This window comes from Engraulis encrasicolus, chromosome 18, assembly GCF_034702125.1.
Source record: "Engraulis encrasicolus isolate BLACKSEA-1 chromosome 18, IST_EnEncr_1.0, whole genome shotgun sequence".
Lineage (NCBI taxonomy): Eukaryota > Metazoa > Chordata > Actinopteri > Clupeiformes > Engraulidae > Engraulis > Engraulis encrasicolus.
The window spans coordinates 12,532,325-12,559,824 of NC_085874.1; the positions used below are offsets into that span (position 1 = coordinate 12,532,325).

Below are 27,500 nucleotides of genomic sequence, written 5' to 3' on the forward strand. Positions count from 1 at the left end.
CAATGGAGGAGATCCCCCTTCTCATGTATGAAGAGTGCAATATTCCCTGCCATAATGAACACTTAGAATTTGATGGCGGTGGTAAATATTGGTGAGAAGCGTAACAATGTAGGTGTAGCTAGCTACTGCTTTTGCCTTTTGCAGGGCCGCATATACCGTCGGCCTCACCTGTCTTTTGACAGCGGCCAGTAGGCAGGCGGGTCCCCCGGGCCGGAGGGTGCCCGTCACGAGCGCCTGGCAGCCCTTGGTCTCGGTCAGCTTGACGTCGAAGGCGGACTCTGCGCCCTCCAGCGTGCCCCAGTTGTGCAGGTGGACGTGGCGGTTGCGGCCGCACAGCAGGGCCACCATCTTCTCTTTGGGGATCAGCTCGATCTGCATCACCTTCTTGCAGTCCGCCGCTCGCACGATCACTGGAGAGGGGGTCAGAAGGGGCATTGGAGGAGGAGGAGGAGGAAGAGGAGGAGGTAGAGGAGGAGGTGGAGGAGGAGGAGGAGGAGGAGGAGGAAGAGGTGGGGGAGGAGGAGAAGAATAATAATAAGTAGAAGAAGAGGAGAGGAGGAGGGGGAAGAAGAGGAGGTGGAGATGGAGGATAAGAAAAAGAAGTAGAAGAAGAAGGGAAGAGAGAGGAGGAGAAGAGGATAAGGATGAGGAGGAGGGGGGAGTGGAGACTCAGTAAACCTTATCAAGGAAACCACAAACATCTTACATACATAATATGAAGCAGACATGTGGACTCGAGTCCAGTGACTTTGACTCGAGTCAGACTCGAGTCAGCGGTGTGAAGACTTGCGACTTGAAATTTCAAGATCAGAAAGGACTTGCGACTCGACTCGACTTGCACGCCTTTGACTCGGGACTCGACTTGGACTTGACAGTTGTAATTTGCAATGACTTGGCGTGACTTGCCACGTTTGGTCTATTTTTTTTTGTAATAAGTCAGACCCTTGTTTGCAGATTGCAACAGCCCCCCCACATTCTTTGTTTGAATCACGTCATTGCTGTAAGCGGTGCTATGCAGCCTGGACGCTGCTACCAGCGGCAACAGTGAAACACCATCTCCGAACAAACACAGCCCACATTTTAAACCATCGCGGAAGTTAATTTGTCGCCCTCTCTCCACAACTCGTTTTACATTCTTGTATGGAAGTTTGATCTTATCTCTGATCTCGACACTCTGATCAACAAAATATTTTCTATCAATGTTGTAGGAAGAGTGTGTGGTGGGGAGTGTGATGTGCAACACGCGTCTGTAGGCTACACACCAATGCTGCATTGTGGGAAGCATATGCGTTTTGAGATGTCTGAAATCAGTTGAAAAACAATCTCCCACCTGCAGTATGAGACTAAGCTGGATGAGGTAATTTGCTGGTTGTGGAAGAGTTCGCCATAAAGTTATTAATGGAGCGTCAGACAATGGAGATGCAGATTTGCCAACCGAGTTTGAGCATAGCCTACACAGCTAAAAGTAGCCTAGGTATTGTTCTTATAACGATATGAAACCTACGAAGTCGGACAATAAGTCAGAGCGGAGCATTGCGCAATAAGCATGCATTTGCTTTTGGGAAATTTCCGCCATTCTTGTGGAAGGAAGAAATGTGACCGGCAAGTTGAGGGGACTCCAGACAGCTGGCATAAGTTCACGCTTGTAGTGGGTTAGAGTCAAAGTTTAACCGTTTCTTTTAATAGCCTATTTTTAACCTTATTAAATGGGCATCAGGACGCTATTTCACAGACTAACTCACTGGGCACATTCAATGCGTCTAGTCCATGGCTAAAGAAACGCAAGCCGACGCACGCTATTGCTGAGCGGTGCGAGACATGTATGGCTCGGCTTCCCGTGGATAAAGCGCCCTGTGCCCAACCTATCTCGCGCTGCTCCCATCTTGCGCTCGTGAAACTTGTAGCCTATCCCATGGTGTCGACTCAATCTTATATTAAGTTTCTCACAGTTCAAACATGTTTTGGTTGGTAATTTTGGAAGTTTGGAGTCACAATTGCCGTTGCTTGGAAATGACAGGTTAGAGCAGCACGACGCAAGCACTGGAGAACTGGCATGTTAAACCCTGCTTTCCAAATAAACAAAAATCAGGAAGCATAGAATCAGAACTTTGTTTGGCTACAATCTGTGACGTGCACGGTGGAGAACTTATTCTTTCTGAAGATGCATGCATACAAGTGACTTTGTGGGGGAGGGGAGGGCGATAGAGGGAGGACAGCGAGACGAGGGTGAGAGGCGCAGACAACAATGCGACACATTTTGACGTGACTGACTGCAAACGTCGGGCATTCAGTAACTGGATAGTAGCCTACTGCAAGCGGCACACCAGACGGCACAGGGCAGATTCATCCACTTAGAGAAAAAATGAGAGCGAAATGTTGGATAGGGCATTTATACACCGTACTTCTTCCTATAGGCCTACTGTAGAAGCGCAGAACAAGTTTGGCTCGTGAACTGACATTCTCACGCCACGTTTAGGTCTAATTTGCATTATTTCAGACTACGGCAGCGTGCAGGCGAATAAGCCCCGAGAAGAAGTCTAGTAGGCTAATATAACAAGACGTGGATGACCATCCTGCAAACGAATGTTCTAGCGCGGACTTTGACGCAGTAAAATGTTTCGTGATTGGTCATTGCGGTGAGAATGTGAGGGGGAAACCGACAATGCCGATACAGCTTCAACAATTTTCAGGAATTCAATCCAACTAACTAACTAGGCCTAAATGTGTCCTCATTTCTTAGCCCATGTGGACAATTGTCTTCTAGGCTAAATATTGTTGGCACAAAGCCTACAGCAGATAGCATATAGTGCACCGCACCATGCGCTCATTGGTGGGTTCACTGTCAGTGGTCAGCTTTTGGTTTAAAGATAATGAGATAAAGTGAACCCTGAGACAGGGCTTCCTGCTGAGCTGTGCTGTTAACTCATCATCCTGCCTCACATGTGTATCCCCCCTCCCCCCATACACACACACACACACACACACACACACACACACACACACACACACACACACACACACACACACACACACACACACACACACACACACACACACACACACACACACACACACACACACACACACACACACACACACACACAGGGAGGAATAATAATAATTTAAAAAGTCTTTTCATTGATTACCCCTGCTGTATGTCATATCTTGATGAGAATGGTGAGCTTAATATGGTACCTTAAGGAAAATGGCATCTTTTAAAGCCAAACCAAAATGTTTACATTAGGCTAGTGGTACACTACAGTAAAGAGAGGGGGGGTTGGGTAGCACCTGTAAGACATGAACTACTTTAACCCTTGGCCTTTGTGGGTAAATTCATACATAGTAGCCTCGGCTGTATGAAAGTGTGAATCCGTGTTTTCAGGTCGGAAGTGTAATATGCCTCCCTAATGTCTTGAAAAAAACTTTCCCCGTGACCACCTCAGCATCCCTGGCTTAGTCTATTTTTTTTCCTCATTGAAATTAAACGGTCTTAAAACAGTCAAGGCTTGTAGTTTCGGGGGTGTGGATTTAGGGGGTGCATTCAGAGTTTTTGGTCCTGGGCCCAGCCAAAGCTGTGGCCCTGTGCTCCTAGTGAAAAAGTTAACCAGAGCTCTGCCCTTAGTGTTATGATGCTAGAGTCTGTATACAACCTTGACTAGATATGACCGGTCTTCTGCAGTTGATGGAACGGACACACACACGCGCACGCGCACACGCACACGCACACGCACACGCACACGCACACGCATGCATGCAAACAGGACTATTTGCCCACTGGACAGTAAATATTTGGCATATGGTTGCTCCTTTGTTCACAAATTCACATGAAATGTATTTTTATGTGGAAAAAAATATGAAATTAAATGACATTTTACATACACAGCACAAGCAGTAATTTGGTTTAGACTGATTTCTCAGCAACTGTTTTAGTAATTGTCATCTTTTTACTCAGGTCTCATTATTATACTAATGAATTTATGATCGAAATTGTGATTGCAAATAGAAAATCCCTTTGTGACTTGTTAAGGACTTGAAAAAAAATGAGACTTGGACTTGACTTGGCTGGGGTATGACTTGGACTTGGACTTGACTTGGTCAGATGTGTCTTGACTTGTGACTTGACTCGGACTTGAGTGGAAAGACTCGAGACTTACTTGTGACTTGCACATTAGTGACTTGGTCACACCTCTGATATGAAGTACATAATTTAGAATGTTTGTTGATGCTACCAGGAATATCATGTTCTAATGAATGAAAATGCAGGATTATATTAGACAGCTATAATTTAAAGAAAGTGTACGCACCATCTCTGGTGACCTCCACCACCACCAGGCCTTCCTCTGTTCCCAGGGCGATGCGCTCACGGTCTGAAAGGGACAAAGAGAAGATGGCTGTTTTTCATCTCAGCAATAAAAACATCCAAGTTCAAACCCTTCACAATAAGCCTCCCATGACCATATGTTGTATACATTCACATATTCTTTTTTTTGGAAAGATATTTTTTAGGGGTTTTGTGCTTTTATTTTGTGAAGGAACAGTGCAGGAGAGACAGGAAATGAGTGGGGGAGAGAGGGACGGGGATGGACTGGCAAATGACCCGGGCTGGAATGAAACTCGGGTTGCCAGCATAGTAACCCAGTGCCCTACCAGGCGCTCATCATAGGCACGGACTGATGGACGCATGCAGGCAGTAATGCACACACGCACACAAGCAAAAACAACTGAACTTGGGCAGGTAAGAAGGCACGCAGGAACGCACACACACACACATTTCAAGCACACACACAGCGCAACAACGTACCGACGACGGCGGCCGAGAGTGTGTTCTTGATGGCGGGCAGGCTGCTGTCGTAGGCCTCGTGCAGCTGGTGCACCACGCGGTTGCGCAGCCGGTTCTTGGCCAGGATGCTCTGCAGGCCCTCCAGGATGCCCACCCACTTGCGCTTCTCCGCCTCGCTCTCCGCCAGCACCAGCAGCGACACTGCACGCGCCCCCGCCGGGCAGCTCAGCAGAGACGACGTCACCTACGGGGCGGAGGAGAGAGGAGAAAAGACGTGAATGAGGGGTTGAGAGGAGGCAGGTGGAGAGGAGAGAGGAGAAAAGACGTGAATGAGGGGTTAAGAGGAGGCAGGTGGAGAGGAGAGAGGAGAAAAGACGTGAATGAGGGGTTAAGAGGAGGCAGGTGGAGAGGAGAGAGAAGAGGAGACGTGAGTGAAGGGTGGAGAGGAGGCAGGAGGAGAGGAGAGAGGAGAAAAGACGTGAATGAGGGGTTAAGAGGAGGCAGGTGGAGAGGAGAGAAGAGAAGAGACGTGAGTGAGGGGTGGAGAGGAGGCAGGTGGAGAGGAGAGAAGAGAAGAGACGTGAGTGAGGGGTGGAGAGGAGGCAGGTGGAGAGGAGGCAGGTGGAGAGGAGAGAGGAGTAGATAAGTGAGTGAGGGGTGGAGAGGAGGAGGAGTAAAATGTGTGATGTGTGGAGAGGAGCACCCGTAGCGTCAGAGCAGGTGCTGGGCAGCTCCGTGGAGACCTCACCAGGAGATGTGAGGTGAGGGGAGGTGATGTGCAGGGAAAGGGGAGGGGAGGGGAGGAGGAAGAGGAGAGGAAACGAGAGCTTGAGGTGAGGTGGGGTGAGGTGAGGTGAGGTGAGGCGGGTTGAGGTGAGGTGAGGCGGGTTGAGGGGAAATGGAACAGAAATGTGGTTGCGGTGCGGAGCACAGAGTAGGGAAGAGGTAAGAAGAGGGGAGGTGAGGTAAGGTGCAGTGTGGTACGAGGAGATAAAAGGAGAAAAGAGGAGAGAGGGGAGGTGAGTTTAGGTGGAGCGATTGGAGATGAGGAGAGAGGGGAGGTGAGGTGTGTGAGGTGGGGAGGAAAAGGGGAGTAGAGGAGAGGAAAGGGTAGAGGAGGGCGAGAAGGAGAAGAGGTGACGAAAAGTGATGAGAGGAGGGGGAAAAGAAGAGAGGGGGAGGGCAGGAGAGGGGGATGAGAGGAGAGGGGAAGAGAGGTACGTGGAGAGGTGAAGAGAAGGCGGGAAAAGCAGACAAAAAAGAAAAAGGTGGTAGACAAGAGGAGAGGGAGCAACAGAGGGAAAGAAGAGGAGGACAATAGAGAAAGGGAGAAGAGAAAAATGAGTGGGAGAGGACGAGGAGGAGGAAGGTAGTAGAGCGGGAGTTGGCAAGTGTAAGAGCGAAATGTCCAAGGGTTAAGAAGGAGAGAAAAAAGGGAGAGAGGAGAGGATAGATAATATAGGAAAAATGAGCTGAATCAGGAAGGGAGGGAGAGAAGGTGATGACAACGAGAAAGTCCAACGAAGGGAGTGAGAAAATGTGAAGGAAAGGAAACAGAAGGCAGATGAAAAAAAAGATAGAGTAAGGCAGAGAGAGAGAGAGAGAGAGAGAGAGAGAGAGAGAGAGAGAGAGAGAGAGAGGGAGGAAATGTGTGGGAGAAAAGGGCGTCGAAAAGGAAGGAAGAGGCGGGAAGGAGACTGCCATTTTTAGGTCAAGTGAGGTTTTGGCTGGCCGTAGCCCAAGGAGGCTCGGCCCGGGAGCAGGAAACGCTTTGACGACGTACCCGGAATATGCAGGGGACGTCCTTGCGCGTGGCGTGGATCACGTCGGAGGCCAAGACTGAGCTCACGGAGAACTCTTCATCTCTGGTTGACAAAAAACAAACCGATAAAAAAGGAAAACAAACAAACAAACAAGCGATGAGTGCACAGTGCAAGAGAGGTCATAGCGGATTTCTGAAGAAATCATTAGACAGGCTAGACTAGACTAAACAACGGCTGCTTGCAGAGTGTGTTTTTGCTTGTTTGGGTGTATTTTGTCTGTCAGAGAAAGTGTGTGTGTGTGTGTGTGTGTGTGTGTGTGTGTGTGTGTGTGTGTGTGTGTGTGTGTGTGTGTGTGTGTGTGTGTGTGTGTGTGTGTGTGTGTGTGTGTGTGTGTGTGTGTGTGTGTGTGTCCAGTTAAGGCCAATTTATACTTATTGGCGCTGACGGTTGCAGAGCCTGTGCACGACCACGCCCCCCGCGCAGAGGCTCTGCAACCATCGTCGCGCGCCTCAAAAAAATCCTGACTACGCGACAGTTGCGAAGGTTGCAGAGAAAAGGCGCTGTGATTGATTGGTCGTCTCGCTACTTCCTTGTTCTCCTGGCGGCACAGTTCTCCGGTAGTTTACGAGAGCCAAACTGTCAATATTCTGTGGAATACGAACACTTTCTTTCTAGTCTGTGTAAATAAATGAAGCTACAATGACTGAATTAGTAAGTAACAAACAAACAATACATCAGTTTAGCACTCGCGGCACAATGCCTGCAGTCTGACTACTGTACTGTAGCCTTGTAGCTATGTAGCCAAATGTAGCTAACGACATGAGACCTCGTGCACAGATCTATAACATCATCAGTGGTTAGCGACCGTAAGCAACAGGCGCCGTTGCTGAACTATAATCTGCCCTTTAATGTGTATGTGCTCCACATGTGTGCCCAAAATGTTGTGTCTCTGTATCTGGTCCATGTGAGAATTAATATTTGTACGTGTACGTGTACGTGTACGTGTACGTGTGCTGTGCTGTGCTGTGCTGTGCTGTGCTGTGCTGTGCTGTGCTGTGCTGTGCTGTGCTGTGCTGTGCTGTGCTGTGCTGTGCTGTGCTGTGCTGTGCTGTGCTGTGCTGCTGTGCTGTGCTGTGCTGTGCTGTGCTGTGCTGTGCTGTGCTGTGCTGTGCTGTGCTGTGCTGTGCTGTGCTGTGCTGTGCTGTGCTGTGCTGTGCTGTGCTGTGCTGTGCTGTGCTGTGCTTCCTGTTCTGACCTGAGGTCCAGGACCTGGCTGGCCACGACTCCGGGCTGCGTGGACTTGCCCTCGGGTACCTCGTACAGGAAGAGCTTGCAGTCGCACACCACCGCGTAGGCCCGCTGCCAGCCCTTCTTCACGCCCGTGGGCTTGGGGATCTGCGGAGAGCACATACCAAAGCCATCCGTTACACTGAGATACATACACCAAAAAGCAACAACTAAATGTTTGGATGATTTCCCCACTCTCACACCATCAATTGTCACTTAAAGACACAAAAACCCAACAATACACCTCCCAAAACTAGGATGAACATGTTTGTCATTGTTGCTCACCCTGACAAAGCCCTTGTAGGCCGTGCCGATGCCCCTCTGCACGTCGATGCCCAGAGGCCTCTTGGCCTGCTCCGGGGGAATGGGGCACACCAGCGGGGCGTTGTCCTTACACGACACATGGCAGATGAAGGAACATACTGCAGAGGGAAGAAGGGGAGAGAGAAAAAGGAGAGAGGGAGGAGAGAAGAGAGAGAGAGGACAGTGATTGAGATTACAGATATAGATTATTCCACACACTCATAACTTCACAATTAAACGTGAGGTTTAATCTGCTGTACATGTTTATGAAATAACACCCCAATCGCATTAGCACATAGATGCTTATCTCAGATCATCTTCGATAAGAATGTAATGGCAAGTGAATGCATCTGTGTGGTCTGCATTATGGTCAACAAACTGAGGCCAGACGGCTCCAAAGGCCTTGCAAGTCTATCTGTGTATGTGACGCGTGTGTATGTTTGTGTGTGTGTGTGGTTATTGGTGTGTGGTTATTAGTGTGTGTTTGTGCGACTGAGTGCGCGCGTGAGTGCCAGTGAGTGTGCACGGGTGCGTGTGGAGATCCATATATGAGAAGGTAAGTATTCTATGGCGGCCCTCCTTACCCTCGCAGGCGTATCCCTGTCGGATCAGGCCCACCATCAGAGAGGTGCAGTGTGTGCACTGGGTGGGGCTGGAGAAGGTCTTGATGCTCAGCTGGTGAGCCTTGGGCTGAAAACACAGACACACACAGACACACTTAGCTCAGTGGTTCCCAACCTATGGGTCGGGACCCAACTTGTGGGTCGCCAAAGATCCACAGGGGGCCACGAAGCCCTCTTGATTTTAAGGGGTTTCAGTTTAAATATCATATATAGCCCATGTTGAATAAATGACAAAGCATTTAACCAATATATGCATAGAAGCAACACAATGTTAGTGCTATTAAACATTTATTCTATATTTGACCGAAGACGAATTGAGGAATAAAATGACAAAAAGGAGTTTTCGCAGGAAACAGAGGGTATCATGTGACTCCCTCTCGTGCAGGCGCTCGCACAGTTGGGTCACCAAAGCTTACAATGGTAAAAACATGGGTCCCTGAAGAAAAAGGTTGGGAACCACTGCTTTAGATGAACATGCACGCACGCACACACGCACACACGCGCGCACACACACACACGGAAAAGTGTGTGCATGTATACGTATACAAAGGAAATAGTGTGTGTGCGCACAATGGGAAGAATGTGTGCGTGTGTGCATATGTAGAAAGGAGAAAGGGTAGAAGTGTGTGTGTGGTACCTTTGGTGTGGTCATGAGGGAAGAGGACTGATAGCCTGGAGACTGGGCAGGAGGGGTGGCAGCCGGTAGCTTTGCGGGCTCCTGACGCACAGACGCACAGACACACACAGACACACACAGACACACACAGACACACACAGACACACACAGACACACACAGACACACACACACACACACAGAGACACACACAGAGACACACACAGAGACACACACACACACACAGACACGCACACACGCACACGCACACACACACGCACACACACACACACACGCACACACACACTTAGCATTGGAGGCCAAAAACACCAAATAACATTATATTTGTTGAGAGACAACATACATTCTAGAAATTAACAACTACGACTACTACAAAAAAAATCACACTGGACTAAGTGGAGGCGTCACATTAGCAGCTTGTATCGCACATCACAGCCAACGGCAGCAGCTGTGGCTGAGAATGGACTTCAAACTAGGCGACATTCGTTGCCAGTCAGGAAAAGTCCAGTCTGGCCTACTCTGTACCTCCTCATGAGGCAGGATGTGATTTCTGCCTTGTGGTATGTGCTGCGAAGCACACTTGAACCAAAAGCCAAGATTGGGAAAGAAGTGTCTTTAAAAGAAAATGTGCCGTGGCAACTCTGGGCTTTTCCCAAGCCGAGCGCTTCCTTGGAATGTGATGTGGAAACAGCCGGGTCTTTGTAAAAGAAAAGAGGTGAAGGAGGAAAGAGGAAGTGTTCAAATGGTGGTAGGTGGTGTGTGTGAATGTAACAGGAAGTCCACGGTAAGGAGGAGGAGGAGGAGGAGGAGGGAGGGGGTAGAGGGTCACTCACTTCCTGCTCCGAGGCCACCGAGGGGGAGGAGGAAGGGACGTCCGACTTCTGTGGCGTGGCGTCGACCTCGCTGACAGAGCTGGTCTGGAGGGGGGAGGAGGAGGAGGAGGAAGGGAGTAAGGGAGTGGAGGGGTTTAGCGGAGGGGGAGGAGGAGAGGAGGATGAGAGCACAGCACCACAAGAGAACCACTGAACAAGGATGGAGCACTGTATGACCGAGTGATTTGTTTTTGGGTGGGTGTAGGCAGGGGGTCGTCCAGCACCCACCCAGTAAAGAGGGGCATGAATATGAACGTATTTGGGGCCTAGACACATGGGGGGAAAGGGGGGCTGAGTCAATTGAAAAATTATACATTTTTAAAGGGACGAGATAGAAAGTGGTCCCCAGCCTATTGGGAAATGCATATATATTCTTTTTTTTTAAGGGGGTGGGGGGTGGAATTACCAGATCAATTCAATGGACAAGATATTACTTAACTGGTGTGGGCATAGTGGGGTAAAAATAATTTTGGCGACATCCCTTAAAGCGGACAGTGTCTGTAACTAAGATGCTTCTTGTATGTAAAGTTACAGTAAATTGAAATCATAAATAAAAAGCACATCGCCACAGAAAGTATCTAAGCAGAGCCACCTATTTAGCTACACATCTACAGAAAGCAGTAATCAGAAAAGATGAGTGATCCCTTCTTCAGATAAAGTAACCGTCGATTCCCTTGATAGTTTACATTGTCTGAGGAAGGTCCACAAACTGAGCACACAGATCCAGTGAAAATGTTATAGCACAGACTGTGGCTAGATTCATCACCCATTCCATACACAAATCCTACACCTTTATACAGAGGGGGCAGTGTGTTGATCTGAAAAGGCATAAATCAAAATCACAAGGCATTCTTTATTCATCTATTGATCTGGTAAGTAAGTAAATTAAATGTGATAATTATGTATTTAGCACATTTTATGTGCACATTTCTAGATCATGTATGTGTATTTTCTCTCTCCATACATGAACCCATCTCTTCTCACGTCTCCAAGGCGTGGTACAGCAACACCACAGGCCACCAGATGGTGCTACACACCACCATCATCACACCCACCATTTGCGAAACACACCCATGATAACGTGCCATTCACACGCACATTCACACACATCTGCTGTCATAATGATCTAGGGTGCTGGTGAGTTTCACAATGTAAAGGGCTACGGCAAAGTGCCCACTGTGACCCACTCCCATACCCGAGATAGGAGGCTCCACAATAACTGGTATCCTAATGTTATGATGGACCTGTTTACACCTCGACTGTGTATATTAAAACTCATTCCTTCACTCATACCGCTGAAACTATGTGCTGTAGAAGTGTTGGCCAACCACTGACCAGTCCATCAATCCATCCAGGTCTATACAATCACAAACGGAAGGGAAAAAAAAAAGATCTGTCCAAACCATCTGCTGAGAGGCACAATGAACTAAATTATCACGATACATTACTAAATTTTAAAAATCAAGCACGTTTATCCACATTTAAACTGTAACACCTTCTGCTGATAAGCCGCAATTGAAAATAAATGTTTGTGGAAAGTCAGCAGCAGCATACATATAAATAAAACATCTCAATGTAGACTTTTTAAAGCGGTGACATGATATCTTCCACCACACTAATTAAGTCTCCCTGGGACGCTTGTTTCCATATTTATCTGTAACATCTTCCACTCTCTGGCTCTATTAGCCATGCAGGTCATCAATATTCCCATCGACTCTTGCAGCTTGTCGTAATCCCCAATTCATTGGCGCCGCCATGGCCCTCTCAATTAATTAGTCATTAGCCACGAGTGCTTTCCGGCTAATATGCTCAAGCTAGCAAAGATGATTTGGAGCTTCCTTGCTCAAGAGAATTAAGGCGTGACCTGATTGACGTTGGAGTTTTTTTCCCCCTTTCTCCCTTCCCTTTTTCTTTTCGGTGGGGGTTAGCGAAGGAAATCTGCGGTTAATCGTATGCTAATCCTAAGAGCACGACTCTATGGGGTTGTGCAGGGACTTGCTAACGCTTGAACAGATACCATTAGCGGTGAGGGAATTGTGAGAGGGGTTGGGTGTATTAAAAAAATGGGGGATTTGGGAGAGGGGGGCAGTCAGCAGACAAAAAGGATCACAGAGCTTTAAAGAGAGGTCCCTTCGAAGTGCTGCGAGTGAGCATGCAGACACTAAAAATATGTTCAAGAAGGAAGAAACACTTCCATGTCTATTGAGGAACAGCTAAAAGCACAGAAGCGACTAAGGTCATTTTATTTATCCATGCATTTTTGAAAGCCAATTTCTGGGGGTCTAGTTACTTGGCCTGGCTGCTAAATCTAAATGAGAGGCAGCAGGGAGACAGCATTGAGGGTAAGGATTCATTTCGAAGGGAAAACTGAATGGGGGGTCATCTGGGGAATGACCCTTTTTGTCAGCTTAGACCAACCTCACCTCCGCCAAGGGGGTTACAGAGGGGAGAAGTACTGCCGGGAATCGCTAGGGACGCTCAACACCAACCACTTACTTCTTCCCAGAACGCTAGCAGAGAGGACGCAGATGAGGACGAGACTGAATCCTTTTTTTTTGTTTTTTTTTTGGACGGGACAAAAAAATAAAAAATAAAACGTCACACTTCTTTGAGGAGTTCATTTTCACCCAATCCTCTTGTTGCAACCCTCACAGACTAGGATGTCAATCAAGCGTGCAAAACTTCCAAGAATGCTACACGCGAGAGTGACATTAGTTTACAAAAAGTACCATGCTCAGGCACACCATGATGTTATTGCAACCGGTTTCGCTGTGGCTCGGTGAAAGCCACACTCCTTATTAGGTCACAGTCAAGTTGCAGGGCGTTATGTTTTGTTTCTCCTCACCCTTGTTGCCGCGAGGCCTTCATTCAGTTCTAGGTTATAACCCACAGATACTGGCTGTGACTAAGCCATAGGTATCAGGTTGCTAACAACCTGCAGAAACTTGAGCTTGGCCTACTCCCAACATCCAGAGAGGCAGGAAGCCCCTTGTCACTCAAAACAAGCCTGATTGCTTTGAAGTCTTGATGGCAGTGAGGGGGGTAGGAGGGGGGGATCAGTGACCTTGGTGGATCGGGGACTTGCCCACCCCCCAAACTGCTTGATCCTTCTTGGGACAGGGAGCATGCCCTCTCTGGAGTGGGCACTAAACTGTATATCGCCGAGGCTGTATAGGCGGCTACCCCGGGGGCTTAACCTCATGCCATGTTTGATCTATCTGAGACGACTAGTCTTTCTTGCTTTCCCTTGCAATCGCTTGGCCTACACAGCCATCAGATACATTGTTTGGCTTTCTTCCACCAGCTTCAGCCCTCTGAGACCCTGTCTGAAGAAAGGGTAAGTACCACCTGGATGAGAAATCTTGTTGGTTAATAATGAGTTCCTTTGTGACAATGATCAACTGTCAGGCCTGTCATAGAAATCACAGCATCCATTTATACAGCATCATCCTGGCGTGACGTCACTGTTTACATTTTATGAAAATATATTAAATTATTAAATTGTCCTCCTAGAATCAAACATTAAACATGGTCTCATATTCCACAGAGGTAAGGCCTTTATCACATTTTCATTCTGCTGTCTGCAGTGATGGTGCAGTTTTCAGCCTGCCTTGTTGTAAGGGAAACGGGGCCATATTAACAGAAGTTGGCTTGGACTGGACTCGAGAGATCGCGAGAGATAGATAGATAGAGAGAGAGAGAGAGAGAGAGAGAGAGAGAGAGAGAGAGAGAGAGAGAGAGAGAGAGAGACAGAGAGAGAGACAGAGACAGAGACAGAGGCAAACAAGAACACCATGCTCACCCTGAACGTGAGGTCGTGGGCCAAAGGAGAAGTGTTGAAGTACTCAAAGATCGAGTCTTGGAAGTCAGGGAGCTTCAAACCTTCAGATGGAAAAATGGAGGAAGGTGGGGGCATTGGTGGAGATTTATCAAAATGTATCATAAACTACTTGTCAAACATTGTTGGGAATGTCTCAACGGAAACTGTTAACAGCTATGCTGCTCATACTCAAAGCTCTCTTGAAACCAGCTGACAAAGACAGATTTCTGTTTCATGTGTTACAGACAATAAAGTTTTATCTCATCTTATCGACAAGGGTAAACAAAAATCAAGTCACAACTGGTGACATTACTTGGACAAGAGCCATTGATATGGCTACTTCCTCCAGTAACTTTTGGAAGGTGAATACAAATTCAGATATGTGAGCATGTAAAGTGAAGGCACCTTTGTCTGAACGAGATCGACTCTCCTCCAGCTCCTTTTTCAGGCTTTCTAGCTGCTCCTCCATGTCCTTGGTCTTGGCCTCAAAGTCCCTCTGTTTGCTGCGAGACAACACACAGGTTCAAAGGTCAATGGTCATAATGAGGAGGAGGACAATGATGGTGATGATTATGAATGATGATTATAATACCTCTACTCTACAAGTGAATCTTAAAAATCTCCATGACAACTGAACAGGGCATCAAAAGATGTGAGGAACAGCGTGAGGAACAACTTGTGTATAGGTTACATTACACATGTGAATATGGGGACATACACGTTTGCCTAATACATTTGTACAAAGTCAAATGACAATTCTGTTAAAAAATGTTGTAAGACCCGTTAGGTCTTAATGGGTTAAGGGATTCTGCTGACCTCTCCAGGGAGATGTTGCCGGCCTTGACCTTGCGCAGTTCTTCCTGGACGAGCTGTTTGGCACGGATCTCTGCGTCCAGCGCTGACTGCAGCTCCAGTCGCACAGACATGTCCAGTTTCTGGCTGCGGCGCACCTTCCACAACGGGTCCTGTGTAGAAATTAGTAGAAATAGACAAAAATATTATTTTGATTTATCTTTATGTTTTTTATTCATCCCATTTGACATTAAGGTGTCCAGCAGCACACACCTAAGATACCACTGGACACACCTTCCAAATGGGTCCTGTGTGTCACAGGGTTAGCCTTAGTTAGTTGTGTAGACCAGACTGGGAGATGCTGCTGCTGCCGATAGTCGCATAGTTTCTGTTTATTGTTAGGTCTACCCACACTTACATTTACTGTATGTGCCTTGCTGTTGTGTGTCTTGTCAATTGTGTGTATTTTATGTTGGGGATATGCCACAAAAAATCCTATGGACTATGTCGACATGGCAATAAACTTCTTGAACATAGTTTGAGCCCAGCTTTATTATTGCAATAGGTCGGCACAAGTTTCTACCTCTCCTTCAGACTAGAAAGACTGAAGGACTCTTGGCTGATTGACAGAGGACGTATCAAAGCTAAACACCATTGCCAACACTACTTCAGTGGGTGCCCTAAATAATACACATGATTTTAGACAGGCTGATCAGAAAAAGTGCTGGGAATAAAATGGGACCCTTGGAAGTAGGTGATCAAAGTTGCAGTGGTTTGTGTCAACTGATGGGCATGGAAATGTGCTTGCTTGTTAGTACTGACAATTAAATGTGACCACATGGGCAGTTGGCCTTATTAAAAGTGGAAGGATACAAGCTGCAAGATGGAGAGGGAGAGGGAGAGGGAGAGGGAGAGAGAGAGAGAGAGAGAGAGAGAGAGAGAGAGAGAGAGAGAGAGAGAGAGAGAGAGAGAGAGAGAGAGAGAGAGAGAGAGATGTGAGGGCGTGGCATTGTACATGCAGGCTTGCGCTGTGCCGGATAGTATGACATCACGTGGCCGTCCACCCGACCGCCGCAGCCAGGAAATGATGAAGCAGTGGTTTCAGCTTTACTGACAGATTTGCTTCGCTTCGGATTACAGGAAGCCAACGCGGCTCCTATAGGACTGGCTGCTCTCCAGCACGATGACACAGGGGCTCAAACGAGGCCGTTAATGAATCACAGCGAGGTGTGGCATTCCATACGTGACACAAGTGTGACATAGCAGGACATTGCTGTAGGTCTGAGAAGAGCAAGATAAAAAAGACCAGCTGATGTTGTCATCATCGATTCCTAAACAAGCACAAGAAGGATCTCTGTGCGTATTCTCCAAGATGCCACTCGGTGTGGTTTAAACATGGAGAATTAGTCACAAGTTCCTGACTATTTTTTTGGAATGGCTTCCATCTACGGAATCTGTGCTGAGCGTTCCATTTGCAGCATCCTAAAGCTACGCTCACACACAACGCTGCTAGTTAGTAGCTTCTCGCTCGCCTACTCGCCACTCTCTCATGGAACGTTCGCTAAACGTTCTCGCAGCTTTAACTGCCAATGCACAGGCGAGAACTACCGAACTCTGAATTCCAATTGGTTAGTCGCCTCGCTTGAAGTTAAAATATTTTCAACTCGGGATCTGCCCACATCGCATCACTTGTACACTCCTCGCCTACTCGTCTCGCTAGAACACATAGACATTCTATTGACAGGCCAATCTTAAAAGAAGCCTGAAGTCATACACAGAGAACCATAACAAATGACGTTCGTCCATTGTGATGTCATCCGGTGACGCGACTTAAGTCATCATGAGTTGAACGACACTTAAGTAAAGTAATTAAATTAGGTGATTAATCAAAGTAGGGGTGAGTAAGATGAAGCTTATGAGGCGACGATGGTGAAAGGCTCAATCCGATGTCCTGCCCACGTTGCACTTGTGCAGCATCTGATAGGAGGAGGAGGGAAGAGTGGCGGCAACTCACCCGCTTGGCGCCCCTGAGAGCGGCCAAGGCCTTCTGGGTAGGACTAGGGCCGGGCCCGCTGCTTCCAGTGCCAGGCTATGGCAGCAGTGGAGAGAGCAGCACGTTCACATACACATTTCACAAACACACTCAAATACTTACACTTTAAACATACACACACACACACACACACACACGCACGCACGCACGCACGCACGCACGCACGCACGCACACACGCACGCACGCACGCACGCACGCACGCACGCACGCACACACTATTCTGTACCAACAGGTTGAACGGGGCAAAAGTGTCAAAAAAAAGCTAAAGAATCCCATGGTTATACTAATGTGCCTCAACCTCTTTTGAAAGAAGCTGTTGTGTTGTTCTAGATTTTTTTTGTTTCCTCTGTATTTCCTGCAGTTCCCCTGTAAAAAATTCAAACTAAGCCGTTTCAATTTAAAGCAACACGTCATTTTCACCTCAAGTTACCCTGCATTGAAGAATTACGTCCCCAGTGTTATTTGGAGAAGTACCAGACAGCCCATGGAGGATAACAGAGCAAATTTAGAAGCAGCCTTTGGCTGACTGATCACCAGCCCTTTCAAGCTAAATTAAGACAAATAGTAATCTCTTTCGGGGAAGACAAAAGCCCTCAAAACACAAAATCTCTTCAATAAACAAGCAGCCAACAGCCACACATCTCCAGAAGCTATTGTCATGTGCGCTTCACGGTCAGGATGTCAAATCAAACGTAACCTCCCTCTCCACCTGTACCCACAAACATGTCACTCCTCCTCAATCACTGTTCATTAAGACTGCTATTTCAAGGGGGGGAGTGAAGGAGAGGGAGAGCGAGCGAGAGAGAGAGAGAGAGAGAGAGAGAGAGAGAGAGAGAGAGAGAGAGAGAGAGAGAGAGAGAGAGAAGAGTGAAGGAGAGAGGAAGAGATAGGGCGGAAGGGAAAGACAGTGTGAAGGAGAGAGAGAGGTAGGCAAAGAGGGAGAAAGAGAGGGAAAGAAAGAGAGGGAGGGAGACGGATGGAAGAGGAGAGAGAGGAGTGAAGGAGGAAAGGAGAGGGAGGGAGAGATGGAGAGAAGGAGAGAAAGAGGGAGGGACGTTCTTAGCCTGCTCTTAATTATGTAGGTGGCCGCCACTGATGGCGTGCCACGACTCTGAGGACTCGCGGCTGGATGCCAAAATTAGGCAGGGCTCTGTCTGCACGTGGTGTGTGTGTGTGTGTGTGTGTGTGTGTGTGTGTGTGTGTGTGTGTGTGTGTGTGTGTGTGTGTGTGTGTGTGTGTGTGTAGAGAGAGAGAGAGAGAGAGAGAGAGAGAGAGAGAGAGAGAGAGAGAGAGAGAGAGAGAGAGAGAGAAGAGAGAGAGAGAGAGAGCTTTACTGAAGTTATGTGCACACAATTTGTTAGCGAGTTGGTGAACACAGTGCGTGCACAGAAGTCTGTGCAGTCAGCACAGGTTTGCATACTGTACATACTGTACGCAAGTCGATGTATAGTGTAGTATGTGTAAGTATACAGTGGGTCTGCACACGTAAGCATGTCTGCGGTGAGTGTGTGCGTGTGCGTGCGTGCGACAAACGCACTCTCAGCAGGTTCTACCTCAAATGCAGAGCCCCCGGTAGATGGGGAAGCACACGGCTCTATTTAAAGGAACGCTGAGTAGTTTTTTAAAAGCCTCAACATAATCCGTGTGCTTGTTTTTTAAAGTATAAGGGTGAGATGAGGTGCTGCAGCATTTTGCTTTGCTTCGCTCTGCCACCCTCGATGGACTGCAAAACCACATGAAATCAGCTAAGGGCAGCGAGCTTGCCTCTCTGCAGTTCAACAGAAGTGTTGCTTTAACTTCTGCAAGATGCACAGCCGGCTGTTTCTGTCCCTTGGAGGAAGGAAAACAAAGACATACAGGCTCATATGCTCGTGTGGTATTGACACTGCTGCCCGGTCGACTCTAAATGTATCACTCGTGTGGTACCAAACCACTAACCACTGCTGGAGAACACTGGCATTACAGAAATGGGCCACAAGCTCATCATAGCACAGGGTTTTGAGGCAGAAAAGCTGGTGATTCTAACAAAAAGTGTGGTGTGTGTGTGTGTGTTTGCGTGTGTACATAAGGATAGGCTGTGTGTGTGTGTGTGTGTGTGTGCGTGCGACTGTTCAACTGGAGAGAGTGGTTGCCCTACTCCGTGTGTGTGTGTGTGTATGTGTGTGTATTGAGAAGAAGAGGCAGAGTGGGAATGTGATTGTGTGTGCGTGCGTGCGTGTGTGTGCGTGCGTGCCTGTCTCACCAGAGGCCGAGAGCCGAGGCTGGAGCTGCGTAGGGACTCCAGTTCCTCAGTCATCTTGGAGGCCAGGGCCTGCAGGTAGCCGCGAGCATCCTTCTCATCACTCACCCTAAACACACACGCACAAACACAACAATACGTGTAAAACAGACAACATGCGCAAGGATTGTGTGCAGGCGTGTGAATGTTAAGTGTGTGCACGCATGTAAAGTGTGTGTGTCTATTAAGTGTGTGTGTTTGTGTCTGTTACGGTAAGTGTGCATGTTATTATTAAGTATGTGTGCGTGTGCGTTTGTGTGTGTGTCTATTAAGTGTTTGCGAGTGCATGTGTATTAAGTGTGTGTGCGATTGCGTGTGTATTAAGTGTGTGTGTGTGTGTGTGAATCCTGCTCACCACTGTATGATCTCTGCGATCTGGGCCTCCCAGTGGGCCACGCTCTCCTTCTTGGAGGCCAGGTCCTGCAGCTCATCCTCCAGCTGACGGTTCTGGGAGGTCAGCTTGTCCACAAACGTACACAACTGCAGGGACACACACAGGCACATCAAATATATCAATATGTACACTACACAAGAGCAAGTAGGCAAGAAAAACAACCCCTGGTTCACGACAAAATGACCCATTGCCACCCCTCTTTCTCTCCCCCATACCTCTCCGTCTTTCTCCATCCTACTCTACCTTTCTCTTCCCACATACAGCTCCCTTACAGCTCTCTCACTCTCCCTCTCTCTTTCTCTCCCTCTCCTCTTTTTCCCTCTCCTCTTCTCTCCCGGTCTTTCTCTGTCCCCATAGAGCTCTCCCTCTTCTCTCTTTCATGCCTATTCTCTCCATCTTTCCCCATTTTATACTTTCATTCCAATTGTCCAATCTCCCAATCTCCCAATCTCTCCCTCTCTCTCTCTCTCCCTCTCTCCCTCTCCCTCTCCCTCTCTCTCTCTCTCTCTCCCTCTCCCTCTCTCTCTCTCTCGCATATATCTGCCACTCACCCGGTCGTTCTCCTCGGTCAGCTTGCGGTTCTCGTCAGTCATCAGGTTGCGGTCGCGCTCACTCTTCTCCTTCAGGGCTCCCATCGCCTCATCAGCCTCCGTTTGCCTGAAGAGGAGGAGGGGGAGGGGAAGGGGAAGGAGGAGGAGGAGGAGGAGGAGTAGGAAGAAAAGGAAGAAGAGGAGGGGATGATGAGGAAGAGGAGGAAATATGAAGAGGAGGAAGATGAGCCTTCTCCAGCTTGTCTTCATACACAACTCAATGCGAGCTCCACAACTCGGAATTTTTTTTTTTAAAAAAATGCCATTTTCAGCCAACTCCCTTGAATATTTTGAATTCTAGAATGTTGCACGATTTTAGAGCGGCAAGCAAACCAGCATACATTGTCAGTTGTGCTATTAAACTACATACTTTGACAAATTTGCATGGCATACCCTGTCTGTACAGGCAAAATGGCCAAATTCCATGACTGGAACAAAAACCTCAATTGAATTTCCAAGATAGTCCAGGATTTCCATGACCAGTGGGAACCCTGAATCTACCTAACTACCTATCTATGCATCTATGTATCTATCTTTCTATGTGTGCGTGCGTGTATACCACCACATCTTGGGCTTCGCTACCTTGTCTTTATCCACCAACAGCTCCTTATCTGTGCGTGTGTGTGTGTATGTATCTGTGTGTGTATGTACAGCTCCAGGCCTTTTTATTAGAATACCATGAAAAAGTTGATTTATTTCCATAATTCCATCAATAATGTTAATCTGTCATGGATTGTAGATGCATGGCCCAGTTTTTTAACTATTCCAATCATTATTTTTTTTCTTTTTATATGCGTTGGCCTTCCAGCTCAAAAAACCCATGAATTGGGGAATTCGCATTATTAGAATATTGTTATAAAATCAAATTTTTCTTCATCAAAATTCGGGTCACATTAAATCAGTTGAAATTTGGTACTTTCTACATAACGTGCAATGGTCAATACTTGGTTAGGACATTCTCTGTCTTCATAATGGCCATGATGCATTTAACATTGAAGTCAATGGCAAAAACAGTGCATGGGAGTTATGGAAGCCCAGATATCCTTGATGCTTTGCTGTCAGCTGTTCTTGTTTGTTGACCTGGTGCCCTACACTTCCCTCTTCAATATACCCGAAGATTTCCATGCCACGTTTTGGCACTAACTCACCAGTTTAATTATAACTCAACAGAAATTAAACCCCATTCATTTTCAATGGGGGTTCATTTCTGGTTATTTAGAATTAAACTGGTGAGTTAGCGCCAAAACGTGGCATGGAAATCTACAGGGTATATTGAAGAGTGAAGTGTGGGGTACCAGGTCAACAAACAAGAACAGCTGACAGCAAAGCATCAAGGATATCTGGGCTTCCATAACTCCCATGCACTGTTTTTGCCATTGACTTCAATGTTAAACGCATCATGGCCATTATGAAGACAGAGAATGTCCTAACCAAGTATTGACCATTGCATGTTATGTAGAAAGTACCAAATTTCAACTGATTTAATGTGACCCGAATTTTGATGAAGAAAAATGTGATTTTATAACAATATTCTAATAATGCGAATTCCCCAATTCATGGGTTTTTTGAGCTGGAAGGCCAACATATATAAAAAGAAAAAAAATAATGATTGGAATAGTTAAAAAACTGGGCCATGAATCTACAATCCATGACAGTTTAACATTATTGATGGAATTATGGAAATAAATCAACTTTTTCATGGTATTCTAATAAAAAGGCCTGGAGCTGTATCTATGTGCATGCGTGCGTGCGTACCTCTCCCTCTTGGTCTTCTCCAGCTTGTCCTTGTAGACCAGCAGCTCCTTGTGCAGCGAGAGCTCGCGGCCCTCCGAGTCGTGCAGCTCCTTGCGCAGGTTCTTGATCTCGCTGGCGTGCGAGGCCTCGCGCCGCACCAGCTCCTCCTCGTGGAACACCGCCTTCTTGTCCAGCTCCGAGCGCAGCTTGCACAGCTCCTGCTGCTGGGCGTCCGGGCTCAGGCCCGACGCACGACCCACGCCCTGCTTCACCTGTGGGGAGGGAGGGAGGGAGAGAGGGAGAGAGGGAGAGAGAGAGAGAGAGAGAGAGAGAGAGAGAGAGAGAGAGAGAGAGAGAGAGAGAGAGAGAGAGAGAGAGAGAGAGAGAGAGAGAGAGAGGTGTCAGTAGAGATATACACAGCTCCTCCTGCTGGGTGTTTGCATACTGATGCCCAACCCACACTCTGCTTGACCTGTGAGGAATGGGGTGTAGAGGGAGAGAGAGAACATTAGGGGCAGGTGTGTGTGTGTGTGTGTGTGTGTGTGTGTGTGTGTGTGTGTGTGTGTGTGTGTGTGTGTGTGTGTGTGTGTGTGTGTGTGTGTGTGTGTGTGTGTGTGTGTGTGTGTGTGTGTGTGTGTGTGTGTGTGTGTGTGTGTCTGAGCGTGTGCATGTCTTAGTTGGCACTGCAAATTTTTAGAAAGACGATAAATGCGTTAGGTATAGGGCAGAGAGGGTCAGTGTTTGAATCAGAAAGGGTGTGGAACGGGGTTAGGAGAGAGGGGAGAAGAGGGGGAGAGAGAGAGAGAGAGAAGAGGGGGAGAGAGAGAGAGAGAGAGAGAGAAAGGGAGCAAGAGAGAGTGTGGGGGGGGATAGGGAGAGGGGGGGGAGATAGGGAGAGAGGGGGAGAGCAAGAGAGGGCGAAAGAGAGAGAGAGAGAGAGAGAGAGAGAGAGAGAGAGAGAGAGTGGGGGGGGAGGAGAGATAGGGAGAGGGGCGGGGATAGGGAGAGGGGGGGGAGATAGGGAGAGAGGGGGAGAGCAAGAGAGGGCGAAAGAGAGAGAGAGAGAGAGAGAGAGAGAGAGAGAGAGAGAGAGAGAGAGAGAGAGAGAGAGAGAGAGAGAGAGAGAGAGAGAGAGAGAGAAGGTGAGAGTAGAGTAGAGTGGTGGGGTTAAGACGGAGGGGGGTAGGGGTAAGGCGGGTGTTGAGAGTTTCTCCGGGCCAGCTGCTCGCCCTGTGCCATGCCAATAGCAACAACATATCTGACAACAGGCAAAGCTCAGAGGCTAAAAATACACACAGGATATCCCCTGAGTCTGGAGCTGAGCTGTGTGTGTGTGTGTGTGTGTGTGTGTGTGTGTGTGTGTGTGTGTGTGTGTGTGTGTGTGTGTGTGTGTGTGTGTGTGTGTGTGTGTGTGTGTGTGTGTGTGTGTGTGTGTGTGTGTGTGTGTGTGTGTGTGTGTGTGTGTGTGTGTGTCTAGTGGAGTATCTATGTGAATGGCAGGAAGAGGGGGGGTGCTGGTAGTAAAGGAAGAGTGAGAGAATAAGCACTCAAAACTGAAGGAGAGGAAACGGCGTGGAGGAAAAGAAACGAGAAAGAAAGAGCAAACAGGGAACGCAAGCAAGCATGCACGCACGCACGCACGCACGCGCGCACGCACACGCACACGCACACGCACACGCACACGCACACGCACACACACACACACTTCAGAGTTTCTGTTTACGGTTGATCAGAGGGAAGTGAATGTATTCGTGTAAGTGAGGTAATGTTTAGACTAGAGCACTTCGCTCAGTGCCGTACATCACTGACCGGGTCTGGCCCCCATCACTTCTGAGAGGGGAAGTGTCGCTCGTCACACACAGCCATTGACGACACCCGCTGGTATGAATTAATTTACTATGTTTACATATTGCAAATTATTGATTATTGTGAGTAGTGCAGTAATGGTGGTAATAAAATGTTGTCTAGCATGGAAAAGCAGCGTGGCGAGCAATCGGGTTATGGCACCCAGCCAGGCTGCACACAAAGATGCTGAAAACAATGCTATGTTTGGTGCCTGCACAAATGTCTGCAAAACCTTTTACCATTCATTTTAAGTTTGCAAAAACAAAACAAAAAAGAACAAACTGAGCCTTTGGGTGTGAGTGTGTGCACACGAAGATGATGATGATGATTACCAGGGTAATGGGGGAGAGGAGGTGTAAGACTGTGGGTGTGCGCGACTACCAGGGATTAAAATTAACGTCGTCCCGTCGTCCCGGGGCCGTATTGAATTGCCATCGGGACGATAAGATATTTATTTTGGGACGACCTCGGGACGACGAGAACTTCGGCTGACTGCATTTAAAAAAATAACTAAAGTTTGCATTAAAAAAAGTTTCCATAGGCTAACATTTGTAGGCTAAATCAGAGTGGTGCTTGGTCGGAACATAACATTTAGGATGTGAAAGGATTGGGACTGGCTGCTGGCGACCTCGCGTGTGTGTCGTTTTGCGATTGAGAGAATTGCCTTAGCCTAATTGTTGCCGAATGTTGGGCTGCACTGTTTGCTTACGACTCAGCATCACGCGAAAGCATGGGCGAGAAAATATTACAAGTAGCCTGCTTTTCTTGCTTTCACACAAGGCTGTAGTAGACTCTGCTAGTTGGCCTCCGTTACACGAGCATCTTGCATGCACCTGTGTTACTAAAACTAAGAACGGCACGGTGATTAGGATTTCGCCCCTTCATTCTTTAAAAAATGCAACATGGAGCGGCGTTTCCGTGGCTTAGGCTATCTAGTGGTCGTCCTCAAAAAATTCATAACTTATGTAGACCGTTTCAGCAGCTCCTGTCGCAAATCCTCCTCATTGCATGTTGTTTTAACGACGTGGAAATGTCCATGATCAAGTCTACTCGAATCAACTATGCGCGAAGAAACACTTCACATCGACTGCTAGCCAAACTGCGCGTGTAGTCATCATTCGGGGATGTCTAGTCAAAAGGCTTTATGAATCATTGAAACATTCTTAGTTTGAAAGACAGCTTGAAGATGGGAAGAAGGGGGGAGAATGAGAGAGAGCGGGAGGTGTGTGCCTGTCGGGCGCCGGCCCGTGTGACGGTTGGCGACACTGGGAGAGAGAGGGAGAGGGAGAAGTTGGATGATCAAATAGCCTAACTCTTAAACAACGCCCTGCAACCTGTTAAATCCCTCTTGGCATATAGCCTATGTTAACAAATGATCAATCGCTATCTTTGTGAGGAGAAATGGATTCGTTGGGTGTAGCCAACAAATTTATCACTTGTCGCCTGGCTGTTCATTCCCTTGGTCATGGTGACGGGAGATGACTTTGGCGATAGTGCGCACTCTGCGCTCATCTACTGTCACAACATGGATGTTGCAAACTGAGCGGCACACTATTGTCAAAGTAAATCAAACTTAGGCTACACTTGTTATTAAGCATAGCCTACAGGAAATGTGTTTTGTTGGCTTCCAAACTATTTCTTTTTTTAATTTCTAAATAAATGTAAGCCTAGACTTGCATGATGGATAGAACAATGTTATGTAGCCTTGGCCTATCCAAGGGTAAAAATTCTTTACATTATGGAATTTTATGCCTCATTGTGAAGCTATGGTACCAAGTCCAATGCCATTTATTTTTTTCTCTCTTGAAAACATGTGCCCCTCTGACCCAGGCAGGCATCACTGCTAGGTGTTTGGTTTAATGCCCAACAAGTTGCTGACATTGTGCACAGTATGCCAAAAAGCAACAGTAGCCTACACCTCCAGTCAGTGATGAGCCTATTTCTTTAACCATGTTTCAATATAATACAGTAACCAGTGGCCAGACGTTTGCCTTTTAGGATGGACCGTCCATCTTTTCAGTGCCTTGTCCGACAGCATTAAGCCAGACACTGCTTGATTAAAATGCTTTAAAATGCATGAAATAGCATCTAGCATTTGGGGGTTCTCTTGGGGGAGAACCCCCAAACCCCCCGTCCAAAAATATGTCAGTCTTTTCACTGCCGCAGAATGGTCACCCTAGAAAAATATCAACATTTTCGGGACGTTTCGGGACGGTTCACAATAATTTTCGGGACGGTTCCGGGACGGTTGTGAAAAAAGTTAATTTTAATCCCTGGCGACTACGCATGTGTACCAGTAAGTGCGTATCAAAAATTGTGTGTTTTTGTATACGTGTGTGTGTATGAGTGTGTGTGTGTGTGTGTGTGACCTCTGACCTTTAGGCTCTCCAGTTCGCTCTCCAGCTGTTTGGAGTAGAGCTCGCTGTGCTCGCGCAGCTTGCGTTCCTTAGAGGCGTCCGCCTTGGCATCCTCCAGCTGACCCTCCATCTGACCCAGCAGAGAGCAGAGAGCACACACATTAGCACGCGCCCTTATGCACCATTACGCACAACATTTATGCTGTTACACACTAGGGCTGCACGATTATGGAAAAAATCATAATCACGATTATTTTGGTCAAAATCATGATCACGATTTATTAATCACGATTATTGATTTTTTGCAGATTTTTTTGGGAGAATTATAACAAGATGAAATATAACCAAGAATGAATTATATACAGGATAAGCAAAATAAAACAAATTGTAATAATTACGTAAAGGCAATAGCATGAAACTTGGTGGATAGATTTCTGTCCAGAAACAGCAGCCTGTCAGTATGTTCTGGCTTCAAGGACGCTCTCAAAGGTAGGTCACTATTGCCATGATTAAATCATGATTGAAATCACAACTTCGATTTCACAACTTTAGCACGCTTTTCGATTATTTTCGATTAATTGTGCAGCCCTATTACACACTATCACACGCACACATGCACACGCACAAACACTAAGTCACAAATAATATGACACGCATAAACACACAGATAGACAGACGCATACACAGACAGACACACACACAATTATATCTCAATCTCACACACACTATTTTAGTGCAGCTAACGACACACTCCAATAGACACTCCAATTATGATCATATGCTCATGTAAAGTATGTAAAGACATACACATGCATAAGCACGCACACACGCACAGACCACTTCACGGTCCTGGACAATGACACACTTCCCAAGCGACCAACTTCTAATCTAGATCCTTAGATATTACTGGGATGATTGGATTGTTAGAATGGCCATTGGAGCTGGCGATGCTGGCTAGACACCAGGGGTCCTGTGGTAGTTATTGATCCCATCGAGTCGACAGTGTGTGTGTGTGTGTGTGTGTGTGTGTGTGTGTGTGTGTGTGTGTGTGTGTGTGTGTGTGTGTGTGTGTGTGTGTGTGTGTGTGTGTGTGTGTGTGTGTGTGTGTGTGTGTGTGTGTGTGTGTGTGTGTGTGTGTGCGTGCGCGCGTGTTGACGACGCGTATGGTCATTTATCCGAACATTCATGTGTGACTTTCTGTTCAACTAAACTCCCTTCTTACTCCAACCCCTAACAAACACATTTTCCCTTTATAACATGTGCGGATGCACGCGTGCACACACACCTCAATCACTCTCCATCACACACCCACATCAGCCCCATTCGTTTCATTTACACACACACACCAATCCCCCATTCATTCACACACACAC

The 27,500-nt window shown here is 47.3% G+C and overlaps 1 protein-coding gene across 7 annotated transcripts in view; it reads right to left on the reverse strand.

The window, feature by feature from the left end:
• The window catches only part of cdc42bpb (CDC42 binding protein kinase beta (DMPK-like)), a 118,168-nt gene that overhangs the window by 11,301 nt on the left and 79,367 nt on the right, over positions 1-27,500 (reverse strand). For all 7 annotated transcript variants that reach the window (XM_063223042.1, XM_063223040.1, XM_063223041.1 and 4 more), the window contains 17 exons: positions 26,147-26,257; positions 21,947-22,197; positions 20,153-20,258; positions 19,563-19,687; positions 19,172-19,277; positions 14,900-15,048; positions 14,489-14,586; positions 14,066-14,145; positions 10,225-10,308; positions 9,394-9,474; positions 8,718-8,823; positions 8,116-8,252; positions 7,799-7,938; positions 6,564-6,645; positions 4,802-5,024; positions 4,305-4,367; positions 169-410 (listed from right to left, as the gene is read on the reverse strand). In XM_063223042.1, coding sequence (XP_063079112.1) covers positions 169-410; positions 4,305-4,367; positions 4,802-5,024; positions 6,564-6,645; positions 7,799-7,938; positions 8,116-8,252; positions 8,718-8,823; positions 9,394-9,474; positions 10,225-10,308; positions 14,066-14,145; positions 14,489-14,586; positions 14,900-15,048; positions 19,172-19,277; positions 19,563-19,687; positions 20,153-20,258; positions 21,947-22,197; positions 26,147-26,257 — 2,184 coding nt within the window. The remainder of the gene's footprint in view (positions 1-168; positions 411-4,304; positions 4,368-4,801; positions 5,025-6,563; positions 6,646-7,798; positions 7,939-8,115; positions 8,253-8,717; positions 8,824-9,393; positions 9,475-10,224; positions 10,309-14,065; positions 14,146-14,488; positions 14,587-14,899; positions 15,049-19,171; positions 19,278-19,562; positions 19,688-20,152; positions 20,259-21,946; positions 22,198-26,146; positions 26,258-27,500) is intronic.